Source organism: Centropristis striata, chromosome 9 (assembly GCF_030273125.1).
Source record: "Centropristis striata isolate RG_2023a ecotype Rhode Island chromosome 9, C.striata_1.0, whole genome shotgun sequence".
NCBI classification, from domain to species: Eukaryota; Metazoa; Chordata; class Actinopteri; order Perciformes; family Serranidae; genus Centropristis; species Centropristis striata.
In genome coordinates this window covers 5,006,052-5,019,876 of record NC_081525.1, presented here as the reverse complement: position 1 = coordinate 5,019,876, position 13,825 = coordinate 5,006,052, and the positions used below count along the sequence as shown (strand labels likewise).

Sequence of the window (13,825 nt, the reverse complement as noted above, 5' to 3'; positions counted from 1 at the left end):
CTGATTTTCAGTAAAAAAAAAATTGTCATGTGACTGTCGCAGTGTTGCTGAGGAGCAGACTTTAATTTTTTTAACAGGATGTAGTTATTCCAAACAGTTTATTTTTGGCATGGTTTTAAATAAGACATATAATATAGACAGAGAATATAGTGATTTTGAAAGTAATATCATAATTTTAAGCTTAATTTTAGTTACTTTTTCTAACAGTAACTTTGTTAAACTATGATCCATGCAAGCTCAAATTTTCACGATAATGCCGGGTTTTACAATTTCATTCAACAATAAACTGTATATATGTGGCAATTAAAGAAAGCATACGTTTCAGAGAGGTTCAGAGGGTTAAAGAGTTTACACTCTTCCTCAATTAACTTTTACTTTTACTTCTTTGCAGTCTACTCTTAATTCAGCTTCCTCTGTGAAAAAGTGGATCCCCAGCATCAACAATGAAATCGAGTATTATTTGCAGGTAAGTGAATTGTTAGAAATGTGCAAAATAATAATTACTGACACTGAATTGCCTCTCTAAAGTTGAATAAGATTTGTCTTTTCCCTCCCAGCAATCGCAGCTGTCCCATTACCCAGAGAGGAAGATCGCAGAGTTCCAGCTGCACATCGAGGCGTTAGAAAGAGAGTACAAAAGATTTATCTCCAAACTACGAGTTCTTGACCCCACCTGTAAACATAAGCCATGGACTCCTCGGGCATACTGCAAAAGGAGAGCAGTCACACAGGAATCTACAGGTACAGGTGAGTGTGTGAAAGGTAATGACCAATCTCTCACATGCATTAAAAGCATGTGTTCACATGACAAGACACCATCTTCTAGAATATATTTTCTTGATAATCATCATCATCATCATCGTGTTATGACATTTGTGAAGAATAGCTCATTCAGCATTAGCCAGAAAAGCCGGTGAAAGTTGTGCATCAGGATCAGGCGGCAACCTCCGGGTCTGAGCAGGGAGGCAAACCAGGAAGTGCCTTAAGCTGCATTCTACTGAAAATTCCAGCAGGGGGCGCTAAGTGTGGCTGCAAAAAAATTCTGTCCATTAATTTCAATGCAAAATGAGAAAACTTCTCACTTGATTTGTTACCTCAGAATTTTTTTTACAGGACAACACTATGGTCTCAATCACTAGTTAAAAATCTTCTTCAAGGCAATTTATTATTAATAGTTCAAATAATGGCCCCATGTAGAACAAAATAGAAGATAAAGAATCGTATGATTTGGGGCGTGGCTACCTTTGATTGACAGGTCACTAACAAGGTGAGCCGTCACTGTGTCAGTAAAGTTATATATAACGTTATATAGATATAAAAGGAGGTTTACCGATTTGGTCTCATAACTTTGACCCTTTCACTGTATTTTCACTTAATGACAGTTTATTTGAACGTTTTGTTCAGTGTTTGGTTGGACTAACAGACACTCCAAGGAGTCGCTGTTCAGTTTTTTGAGGTCAGTAACATAAATTTTGTTTTTATTTTTTGCTAGCCAAAACTAACATCCCAGTTTATGCTAACATGAATTAGCAGTAGCTTTTCTCAGTCAGGTTGAGGTGTAGAGAGGCTGTAGTCAGTGATCAGATCCCTCTCCTCCTCCACAGTCCAAATATGGTCTGCTCCCCGTATAGGCCTTAAATCATTGTCAGACTGATGGGCAAACAGGCTCCAAGATTGCCCTTCCACTAACTTGGCCTCCTGTAAATGATGTACATTACATATCTCAGTGGCACAGTGTTTCTTCTGGTTTGTATCCTGTATCCACTCAGAGATGCAGGATTCTCTGCATATTCTCTGGGTCCCTGCCGCTGATTAATTTTAGGAATGTCTAGTATAAATGACGCCTTCTCTGACAGTCTTAGAACTATATCATCTTAATTTTGAGGGAATTGTCTAACCTCCTCTGTTTCTGACTGAATGTCAATTTGAGTGAACTATTCCTTTAAGACACCAGCAGCTGATCTTTCACCCCTTTGGGTATCTTTATTGTTGTTGATTTACTTTTGAATTTTAGAAGCTGCTGCTAATTCATGTTAGCATTCACTGGGATGTTAGTTTTGGCTAGCAAAAAACAAAAACAAAATGTATCTTTCTTACCTCAGAAAAATGAGCAGCGACTCCTTGGAGTGTCTGTTAGTCCAACCAAACACTGAACAAGACATTTAATGAACAAAATGTTCAAATAAACTGTCATTAAGTGAAAATACAGTGAAAGGGTCAAAGTTATGAGACCAAAACTGGTAAACCTCTCTTCTCTTCTCTTCCTCTTTTCTACCTATATAACTTTATATATAACTTTATTGACACGTTGCCGTGGAGATGCATTGCTCTGCTTCTCTCCTGGTGACGGCTCGCCTTGTTAGTGACCTGTCAATCAAAGGTAGCCACGCCCCAAATCATATGATTCTTTATCTTCTGTTTTCTTCTAAATGGGGCCATTATTAGAACTATTGACATCAAATTGTCTTGAAGATGATTTTTTACTAGCGATTGAGACCATAATTGAAACCAAAAAAAATTCTGAGGTAATAAATCAAGTCAGAAGTTTTCAAATTTTGCACTGAAATGAATGGGCAGATTTTTTTTGCAGCCAAATTTAGCGCCCCCTGCTGGAATTTTCGGTGGATTGCAGGCTTAAGGCACTTCCTGGTTGGCCTCCATGCTCAGACACGGAGATTGCCGCCTGGTGCAAACAAATAAATAAAAATATCTTCGCTCTCATTTACAGTGAAAAAGCCCCGACCCTGTGAGTCACACGATGGTGAGAGTGACTTGGCCAGCAGTTGGACAGGATGTCACAAAACCACAGAGAGACATTTAAAGACACGCTTTCAAACCCCTGTCCCCACCGACCCAAACTCAGAAACCTCAGAGACAGATCAGGACCAGCCCCTCTCCTTCGACCATACGAGGCTGGCGGTGGCCGCTGCTGCGTACAGAGGACCGTCGGTTCAGCGAGACTCCTCACAAACACAGAGCCTGGCCAGGGTGCTGCAGTCTGGCCTGCCAAACATTGTTAACGCTTCATTCAGGCAAACCCAGAGCAGAGAGACACAGAACGATGCTGCAAGTGTCGTCCAAGACTGTAAGTCAGACTGCGATGCAGCAGAAAGGAAACCTGGGAGATCCTCCAGCAGTGGGACAACAGAGGAGAGGACGGGTCACGTCCTGGGACTAGACTGTTACTCTTCTTCTGATGACGAGTGTGACACGTGATGTTTTTTCATCATGAAATGTAATGGTCTACATTTTCTATATTTTAAATAACAATCGGATGTTTTATGGAACCTCTTGGTGCTCTGTATTCATTTAAAGGCTTGATTAGTCATATATTTTTAACATGTTATTTTCAACACTAGGAGTGTGAGTCACAATATCTCAATATGAATACAAATGAGCTGAATATTCGAGCCCCGATCACAAGACGTGCCGTGCAAGGGAAAAGGTATGTTTGCAAGAAAAACATGAGTAATGTACTTCATTTTTAGGCTGAGAAATTCAGTGTCATTTTCAGGTGCTACTCAGTTTGTGTATTCAGTCATCGTGACCACAAGAAGCTCCGTTGTGCAACAGAAAGGACAGACTGTGAGAAAAAGACGGTAATTGATAGAGATACTTGCTGATTCAGTGATTCATTTTAGTCTCCCTTGTCTGGTTATAATAACTGGAGCAGCAGCACTGAACACGACCTGATTAGACCCCACAACCCTACAACCCCACCCTCCCACTGAACCCACTCTGCTACTGCTACTGCTGCTACTGCGTGGACCGCATGACACTTCTGGGAAACGACACATCAGCTTGTAGAGTGCAGACACCCTGTGCAGTTTATGGTTAAGTTTGACGTAATTACCCTTTTAGTTGGAGCTCTGTCTGTATGCACACTGCACCGTTGGGTTTCCCTTTAATTTCTGCAGGATGAAAGAAACGAAACTTTTGCAACAGTGGACAGGGCAGAGGCTTGAGACCTTCCGTAACTTTCACATTAAATACGAGACTGATTCAGCTTCATAACTGATCTATAAGTGTTAGTGCTGCGTGAGACGAGAGCCTCAGCTGCAAGGCTGCCTTCTTCTTCTGCCTTAGTCTCATCTATGTGGTCGGAAAGATACCCTTTAACAAAAACCACCGAAGCCCACTGATCAGTGCTTAATAATATTTGTCAGCAGATTTTCGTGATTAAAAGATAAGAAGCGATGTCTTGTGGAAACTCATGCAACCACAGTGCAGGAGCAGTGCAACTTCTTTATCCTATGAAATGAACCCAAAAGTGTCGAGAAGACCACAACGGTATTAACTCCTCACTGAGTGGGGTGGAAAAGCGGCGTCTACGTGTTCAGCTTTCCTGTAAGCTCATCTCTGAGGTAATGCTTGGGGTTAATTCTCACCTCACCCAGTATCGATGTGTCTCTCTACCAGCCGTTCACAAGAAGGAAAGCCAGTGCAGAGACGTCTCTCCTTTTCATGTGGCAGCAGCATCTTACCCCCAAGAATACGCTGTTTGCTACTGAAACTGCTGTATCACTGTTTACTTACAGCTGAGCTGCGCCTCGTAAAGCCTGATAAATCATACTTTATTTAAAGGGGTATCGGTTCAGAAGGTTAGCATAGCGGTAAACCTTGAATAACAAAGCATTTTTAACTAGGTTAGATACATATTTAGATTCAGCACATGGTTTCAAAAGCACAGTGACACACCTGAGAGGAAAAAAAATCCCCAACCGTGTTATAAAGTATGTATTCTGAGCCGTGAAACCTGCTGCATTGCATATGAAATGCTGGGCAGGTGATTGTGCTCGTGGTTGCTCAATATTTCCTTTCGTGGAATTTGTGAGAAGGTCTCTTTCTGATGATGACTTGATGGTGGTTTGTGGGATGAGGGTCAGCTGAAACCTCTAGCTTCCTGTCCCCCTCAGACTGAGCTACAGTTTCATGCACAGTGCAAAGAAAAGACAAGGTTTAACTAAGCACTTGCATAACCCAAACCATGTGAAAAAGCTAAGTGAGGCTCTGTGGTTATAAGTTTGCATAGTGCTTATAAAAAAAACTATGCAGCAGTGCTGATTAGATTAGAGCAATAGCTGGATGATAAATGCATGGTTTCTTAGCTTGTGTAGTTCATTAGAAGTGATGTGCACTCCTTCAGCCAATGCTACACCCATGTGGGTGGAGTTTGTGGGTGATGATTGACAGCCCAAGCTTGGTTTTTTAAGACAGAGGTGCTCACACAAAAGTACACACCTCCTTCATGCACAGGCGATAGATGCACACACAGTTTGTCTCACGGCAGGACCTGCACCATGAGCTGTGACCAGAACTACCCGTTGCCTCAGGTGTTTATAGTGGATGGAGGTGGAGGTCAGCAGCACGCCGACCAGCCACCGAGTCTGGTACCCTGCTGGTCCTTCCCGCCTCCCCAGGAGAGGGTGAGGAGTCGTGGGAAAAGTCCAGGCTGCATGGGAGTCAGCTACTGCTCAGCCCTGACCGTGCTGATGCTGTTCCTGCTGGTGTTTACAGCCCTGGGGTTCGAAGCCTACCAGATCCACAACATGCAGGAAGAACTGAAGGACCTGAGAAACCAAGGGGGGCAGGTAAGGGTCGAGAATGAAAGAAAGAAAGCATCAAAGAGTGGTTTAGAACTAGGCGAGCTTCTAGTGTATTTATACTCTAATGAGAGCTGCAGCAGTGTGGGGGATAAACAGTTTTGAGGTTGTAGAACGACCACAGTGTCTAATAGAATAAGAGAAATGATGATGTAGCAATTGTGCAATGGTTCCCAAGAAATATTGTAAAAATTATTGGACTTTACTTTGTGTAGAAGTTGCTTATTTTACATTTTCTATGGGGGCAAAGCTGCAAATTAAAAAAGGTGCGACTTCTCTCACCTTTGAAAAAGAGAGGGGGTGATGGAGGTGTAAGGTGGGAGAGTGGAAACCCTCCCAGAGCTGGAAAGTTAACACTGCAAAGTTGATTATTTGCTATCATTTTAAGAGTTAAAACATGTCTGCTCTGACATTTAAAAATGCAAACCAAAGGGCTAAATCGTTCCATCTGTGGTCCCCGGTCAAGTGAGGCAGGATTTCCTCTCTGTGCTCACAGAGGCGTCTGTGTGATGTGGTAATGAGATTTTCTCTGTTTCTCTTTTGTCTCCTTTAAGTTCGAACCTGTGACTGAGTTTAATGCACCTCAGAAGCAAATTGGTAAATATAAACACCTCTTACTACACGTGAGGGATTCCCACTAAAGTGAAAATGTACCCAATTTTATTTAACCAGTACCTGGTTAAATAAAGGTTAAATAAAAAAAATAAGTCAAATAATCTAAAATGACTCTTTTGTTTCAGGATTTGGACCTGAGTTGAAAAAAGAGGATGACAGACCTGCAGCACATGTGATAGGTAACATATTAATTAAGATGCAATTTATACTGATTGGTAAACAGATGATAATGAGAAAGTGGAAAGATGCAGAGGGTCCGGTATTTCAAAACTGGCTTACAGAGTTAGGCAAAGTAGCTGCCTTTGAAAGGATATCCTATAGTATAACAAATGATATTGATAAATATAATGAGAAATGGGGAATGTTTTTAAAACTTTATTCTTAACAGGGTAGCTAAAATGTATCTGCATACACTGATCATTATGGGCTGTTCTTGGGGGACTGGAATGGAAATGAAAGTGGAGGCAGACTGGGTTCATTATGACTTACACTACTGGTCAAAAGTTTTAGAACACACCACCTTTTCCAGAATTAAATTGAAAATGATGCAGTTTAATGTCTCAGTGTACTCTGAAATTAATGCACATTTGCAACATTTAAAATTCTTTATTGAGCATGATAGTGTTTTGAAAGTAAAAAAAAGATTCAAAATCACATTTTATGTTGGACTAAAAGACTAAAAAAAGACACAAAATGACCAAAAAAAGACACAAAATGACCCAAAAAAAACCACCAAAAGACACAAAATGACTTAAGAAAGACACAAAATGACTAAAAAAGACACAAAATGACCAAAAAACACACAAAATGACTTACAAAGACATGAAAAGAATTAAAAAATGGACAAAATAGCCCAAGACTCCATAGAGTTAAGTTGTTAACCCATTTCTTGTTCCCTGAAAAAGGCCTACTTGTATAATTCTGAAATGTACATTATTTTTCAGTTTTGGTTAACCTTACCTTTTTTATTTACCTCTGGCAGTTCACCACTTACCTTTGTACCCTTTCAAGCTGTTCATTTGACTTGAACTGCTTGAATTTCAATAAAAAACTGGAAAAATTGGGGTGTTCTAAAACTTTTGACCGGTAGTGTATGTACTTATTTTTATTTTATTGTTTTATTTATTTATTTATTTTTATTTATGTTTTATTATCATAAGATTGTGTATCTTAATTTTGCCCCCTTTTTTTCCTTTTCTTAATTGGTTGTTAGTGTGGTCTTGTAAAAAATTGTTAAAACTCAATAAAAGTTGAATCATAAAAAAAAAAAAAAAAAATGCAATTTATGTTCTGATTCCCTACATTGGGATGGAAGAGGTAACTTAATGTCTCTCCTCTTGCAGGGAGGATTGAAATACACCCACGGAAGACTTTGCGGTGGGATCCACGAGTGGGCCGGGCGTTCGTATCTGGTGCAGTGGCGTACAGGTATGAAGATGGCGCCCTGCAAGTCAACGAGACCGGACTCTACCACGTTTACTCCAGAGTGGAGCTGATCTTCAGGGCCTGCACTCCTGCATCTTCATTCATTCACACTGTGTTTGTGAGGACATCGGGGCGCTCCACTCCTATGACCCTGATGGAGGCCCACAGAGAGGGTTTCTGCTCTCTGCAGCAGAAACACGCCTGGACCACGGAGAGCTACCTCGGCTCCGCCCTGCATCTGGAGAAATCCGACAAAGTTTATGTGAATGTATCTCATCCCGATTATCTGACTCATGCACATTATGCCAACTTCTTCGGTCTCTACAAGATCTGAAGTCTTTAGTGTCGTAATTTCACTCCAATGAGAGAATGTGACCTGGTCTGAATCTTACTCATCATGTTGAATGTGATTGCTATAATGAATGGCATTATATAAAATGGCCTGCACTGGTAAAAACTCAGGGAACTGATTTACAAATCGGTGGTTAAATTAATTGAAGCAGTTTCTAAACAGATATTGTGCCTTTTATAAATGTTAAGTCAGTTAACACTAACATGCTAATTTAGTTGTAGCATTTTTAAAATATTTATTTGAGTGTAAATCTGACATGTATCATATCTAAATGTGTGAATAAAAGTGGTTTATGGAGGTTGTTTGGACGGAAATAAAGAGATAATTTAAGTTTTCATGTGGTGAAACTGAGAAGTGCTTTGTTAGTAAAATCTGAGAAGGGTTTCTATGGGTTAGCCATGTAATGAACACCCACATGAGTTTTGTTCATGACCACTGGAAAGTATTTAGATAAGACACCGACTCACATTGCTCCTGATAGTGAACATTATTTCCACTGAGATGCACCAGAAGTCTTAAACAAACAAGTTTGTATTTGGAAGATGCAGTTAAAAGCTCCAAGCTAGGAGAGATTTTGGGGAAACACACTTTAAGTTTTAAAATGTTGCATACAGACCACAGTGTAGCGCATTTGCACCATTGCAGGGCTCTTTTTTTTTTTTTGCAGTTTAACACCCCACATTGTGCTGTTCTTTTTCAGTACACCACAAACATTCATGTCAGTGCAGTGTGAGAAATTGTGCAGGCTGGGCACAGCTGAGGGGACCGAACAGTGGCGGGTTTGACGTGTGCTTCCTTCCTGTGTGAATATAACGAGGGTCTTACTTCTGTGCAGGTCGATTTTTGTGAAAGACTGTGTGCTTCCTTATATCCACGTGGTTACTTCTAAAGCCATGTATGTGTTACTTTCTGTCTCGTAAAAAGAGCAGAAAAATCATCTTTCATGTGAACAGACTTCTGTGTTTCAGTCATTTTGGGCTGAACCACAAATCGCTAACAGAATCTCAGTGGTTACTGATCAACACACCAACAAATATCTGACTTTCTGTGCACTGTTTCCTGTTATAATATGTTAGTGCAGCAAGTTAAAAACCCCTGGAGTCCATGAAAGCGGCGGCGTATTACTTCTTCATGACATCACCGTGTAAAAATGAAAAACGTCGAGCACTGAAGTCAACTTTCCTGTAAAGTACTGGCTTGAAACTCCATGCAAGATTTTGTTTGATGATGATAGGCCTTATTATTAATACTGGAGTATTCAGTATATAAACATAAAACTAGATGTTATCCTGAATTTCAAACCTGGGTTCACATTTGAAACATTTAAAATTCTTCAGTGAGCATGATTGTGTTTTGAAATGTACAAAAACATAATTTTCAAAATCGGGTTTTGTGGTGTGTTCTGTGTGTCTTTTGGGTTCAAAATGTTGATCCAGTAAGTTAAAGTGAAAAGTTAAAGTGACATTTTCCATGGTTTTATTGATAATAACCCAAATCATTATTACTGTACACTACAGGCCAAAAGTTTGGAAGCAATGACAAAACAGGCCAAAAATCTTCAATTTTCAGTTCACAATGACTTTTTTTTTTTTTAAAGTATGAATTCTTTGGATTTTGGGATGTATTTACTGTATGATCATACTTCACTTTTATTGAATTGAACCATTTTCCTCCATTTACCTTTAGTTATACATTGATGTTACCAGACCATTGCTGAATAAATGTAAACAAAAGAAAAGAAGTGCTTAGTTTTAGGGTTGAGAAGATTTGGAAGAGTCACAACTTCAGTGCAAAAGTAAAAAAAACTGCATTATTGCATTTGCAGTATTCGCTTTAGCTCTTTGCCTTTTGAGAATTTGCAGATAAATATAAACGAATGCCTCGTACATGTCCTGCTGTTGTTAAAGTCAGAGGAGGTTACTTTGAAGAAAACCCCAAAAAATATAGTTTAAATGTGTTCTGATAAGTGACTCTTTATATAATAACCACATTTATTTTGTTGCAAAGTATACAAATGATACAAATTTGTACAAATTTGATCTTGCTTCCAAACTTTTGGCCTGTAGTGTATGTTGGAGGAGGTTGTGCTGATAACAATTACAACAACATGGCATGGTAAACATTTTTAAGTGGCAGAATGAAAAGGACCAAAATGCCCAAGGCTCCTGAGAGATAGTTGAAGAAGGATGCAGTCACTCAAAGATGCAGATGAACTTAACTTGAGTTATCTTTTTGAGTTTGAAGATTTGAGGATGACGACTAAACCTCAGTCTGGAATCAGTCTTGTGGTTTAATCTTGTTCCAATAATCGCTTTTTACTCATCATGATACTGGCTGTTGAAAGTGACACCCTGATCAGACTATGTGTTATGACTGAAAAACAATAAACCAAAAACTTTTTCCATCTCAGTCCTTACACATGAATCTGTGCTGAATCTAGACAATAATGGTCATTTTTTATTCCCAGTATCTCAGAGTTGGGAATATAAAAGCTCAAAATAAAATGGGAACATTTGCAACACGTAACACTTATTTATCATGTTGATGTTATTTCTTGTGTTCCTTCCAATCCCTCCATCTTTAAACAACAATGTATTTGCTGACCTTTGTTTGGTAATTAAATTATTTAAAAACATTTTAATATATCTATATATATCAAGGATAGCTCTTTGACAGCCGTTTGATAAATAAGTTCACTTAGACTTTGGCAGAAGATTATATTTGTATGTCACAGCAAATGGTGTGAGGCAGATTGTTTACTGCAGTTTAAAACCACACAAATGAGATAAAGATCAGATCGAGGCAACAGTGTTAACCCTGCACATTCACACCTTATAAAGGCTTCCTAAACACCAAATAAAAGTCTCTTGCAAAGCAATCGTGTCCAGCATTATAACTAAACCGGTCCAACAAAATAATGGTCAAGATTCATTCAGATTTTCCTTACTATAAGTATAAGTATTATTATTGTTATTGCAATGCATGCAGTGTCCGACATGTTTTTGTTTTGGGGGGTTTTTTTGGGGTTGGGGGGTTTCCAAAGTTTTCTTTTGTGAATGTTGTATCTTTGTACATCCTGTACTATGTTAAAAAAAAACCCAAAAAACAAGACTTTTTAAAAAAATGATAACCAACTGAAACTGTATTATGTGGTTACAAAACTAACTAAAATTATAGTGAAAATGTCCTTCGTTTTCGTCTTGGTCAACTTTTTTCATACGTAAACCTTTTTGGTTGATATGAAATCTATTTACTCTATCTGGTTTTAATAAACATATTGGGGCTGAGATGGATCAGACAGAGGAAATAAAGGCAAAAAAATAAAAGATTCATACACTGCAAAAAAGCCAACTTGTATTTTTTGGCCTAAAACAGTGATTTAAGTTGGTTTAACTTGGAAATATAAATTATTGATATTTAGGGCAATAATGTGAGTTAGCACAACAAAGGAAGCCAGTTGTCTGCTCAAAAACAAGTTTATGAGTTAGGCTACTTATATCTTTAAGTTGGGGTTCAAAACAAGGGACAATAGTTCTGATAACTCTTATTTCTTTGTTGTGAAATGCAGTAAAACGGTGAAATTTGGTCATTAGCGAAAGCTAGCGGCTAACTGATGCTAGTGGCTAACTGATGCTAGCAGCGCTGCTTGTTACAGCTACAAGAGTAGCCATTAGCATATCAATGCTAACTGAAAATTGTGGTCGCAACATTAGCTGACATTTCAGCACATTGCAGAAGTTAGCAGAAGTAAGGATTAAAAGTTATTACAATGTAAAATTATAAGTTAGTACAACTTACACTTGAGTTGACAAAAATCTGCATTAAGAGTTGAGCAAACTCAAAAACAAAACTTAAAATATTTAGTTTAATTGTCCAACTTAAAATTTTAGCGAAGTTTGTTGCCTTGAAATTTTGAGTTCACCAACTTTTCTTTTTTTTTGCAGTGTACAGACGAGCTGGCATGGCCTCATAATTCGATCTCACATTGACCCTGTTAGGTTTTGCAGAAAATTCCACATACAGGGCAGTACTTTTTCTTCTTCCTTTTTTTGTCAGTACATTTTCAACCACCACCACACCCCACCCATTAACCTCTTTATTTATTGCATTTCTAACCACCTTCCAATGACTTCACGGATTTAAATGACCATGAATTTATGCTAAAACTTATTATTTATATACAGTCTATGCCTGCAACACACACAACAAGCACACAAATTAAACTACAAGTTAAAAGCTACAATCTACAGCTACAAGCATTATAACATGAAATTTAAAAGTTTGCACATCACAGTCGTGCCAGAGCTGCTCAGGTTACATTAGTTCAAGTTCATGAGGAAAGTTGGCTTGAAGCTCTAGTTCTACTCCGGTAGTGGTAGAGGAGGTCGTATTTGGACACTCTTATCTGGCTGCAAATCTGATGTATTTCATGAGAAGTTTAACATGTGTGGGCTTTGTTTGTCAGATGTGACTGATAGTAAGCTCCAACTTTCATCAGATTGTGACTCAAACGTCTTCGCAAATCTTGATTTCCGTATTGAATATGTGATGTACGTGATATTTTTCCAGCTGAGCTCTGCCCACTTTGAAACCAGAGAGAAGAACTAAAAAAAAACTGGGTAAAGCTTTATATTAAAGTCCTTGTAATAACCATTAGTTAACAAGTAATAAGGCCATTGTAAGTCCTTACAAAATGCTTATTAACATTACTGTGTGTTTATAAACCTATATAAGTGTTAATAATGGCATTATAATACAGCTAATAGCAGGCTATAAGAGATTTATAATAAGAACATTAATAAAAGCCTCATGAGTATCTTATAATTCTTCATAATGGCATTACAAACACCCATAACCCACCCATTATGTCTCTGCCATGCCTTTATTAATGTTTTGTTTGCTTATTGATATTAAAATATACTTTATTGCTCATCTATTATAAGTTAACTATGCACTTGTTAACAGTTAACTATGCTTTTTGCAGCTAAAGGGATCTAAAGCGAGAACAATGCCTTATTTCTTGTTAATTAATGGTTATTACAAGGACCTTAATATAAAGTGTTACCAAATGTTTACCATGCCATGTTGTTGTAATTGTTATAAGCACAACTTCCTCCAACATACAGTAATAATGATTTTGGTTATTATCAATAAAACCATGAAAAAATTTTAATGTTTCAAATGTGAACCCAGGTTTCAAATTCAGGATAACATCTAGTTTTGTGTTTATATACTTTTTTGTTAACAGTTAACTATGCTTTTTGCAGCTAAAGGGATCTAAAGCAAGAACAATGCCTTACTACTTGTTAATTAATGGTTATTACAAGGACCTTAATATAAAGCGTTACCAAAAAGTGAAATACAGAATCTCCCTCACAGGATCTAATCTAATTGTGGCCAGATTTACAACCTTACTAGCCCGCAGGCTGATTTTGCTGAAGTGGAAACAGGCAATCCCACCTTCTTATACCATCTTATATTAATGTGGAGGAGGGATGTTTTGCAACACCTTGCTTTAGAAAAGCTCAGATTTACCCTTCAAGGCTTGGCAGAGAGTTTCCACAAATCTTGGCGATCCTTTATAGCGTTAGTGGTTAGTCTTCACTCCCTTGGTCTTTTTTCTTTCTTTTTGTCCTATTTCTTTTCACCATGTAAACTGTACGGCCTTATATATCTGTACAAATGACTGAATGACTGACAGTAAATGAAAGATGTATAGGTAACACTGTGGTAACCTACTATTTTTCATTTTATTTTATTTTCTTATTTTTTATTTTGGTGTATTCCTTGTCTGCATGCTGTGCTGTTTGTTTATTTTTTTTCCCCTTTT

General features: G+C 38.2%; 2 protein-coding genes across 2 annotated transcripts in view; both read left to right on the top strand.

Moving 5' to 3' along the window:
* si:dkey-86e18.1 (uncharacterized protein LOC557342 homolog) overlaps positions 1–3,330 on the top strand; it is a 4,623-nt gene extending 1,293 nt beyond the window's left edge. The window contains exons 3-5 of the mRNA XM_059340529.1: positions 392–466; positions 558–747; positions 2,729–3,330. Coding sequence (XP_059196512.1) covers positions 392–466; positions 558–747; positions 2,729–3,216 — 753 coding nt within the window. The 3' untranslated portion in view covers positions 3,217–3,330. The remainder of the gene's footprint in view (positions 1–391; positions 467–557; positions 748–2,728) is intronic.
* Positions 3,331–5,003: 1,673 nt separating this feature from the next.
* Positions 5,004–8,388, top strand: faslg (Fas ligand (TNF superfamily, member 6)). Its single transcript, XM_059340531.1, has 4 exons — positions 5,004–5,591; positions 6,158–6,200; positions 6,344–6,397; positions 7,562–8,388. Exons 1-4 carry the CDS (start codon positions 5,301–5,303, stop codon positions 7,975–7,977), a joined length of 804 nt encoding a protein of 267 aa, XP_059196514.1. The 5' UTR covers positions 5,004–5,300; the 3' UTR covers positions 7,978–8,388.
* Positions 8,389–13,825: the final 5,437 nt, after the last annotated feature.

What these genes read in the sequence shown, in the direction of transcription:
- faslg (XM_059340531.1), top strand. Translation starts at nt 5,301, where the DNA reads ATGAGCTGTGACCAGAACTACCCGTTGCCTCAGGTGTTTATAGTGGAT. An exon ending in TGCACCTCAGAAGCAAATTG is followed by an intron (nt 6,201 to 6,343) that starts GTAAATATAAAC and finishes CTTTTGTTTCAG; the next exon opens with GATTTGGACCTGAGTTGAAA. An exon ending in ACCTGCAGCACATGTGATAG is followed by an intron (nt 6,398 to 7,561) that starts GTAACATATTAA and finishes CTCCTCTTGCAG; the next exon opens with GGAGGATTGAAATACACCCA.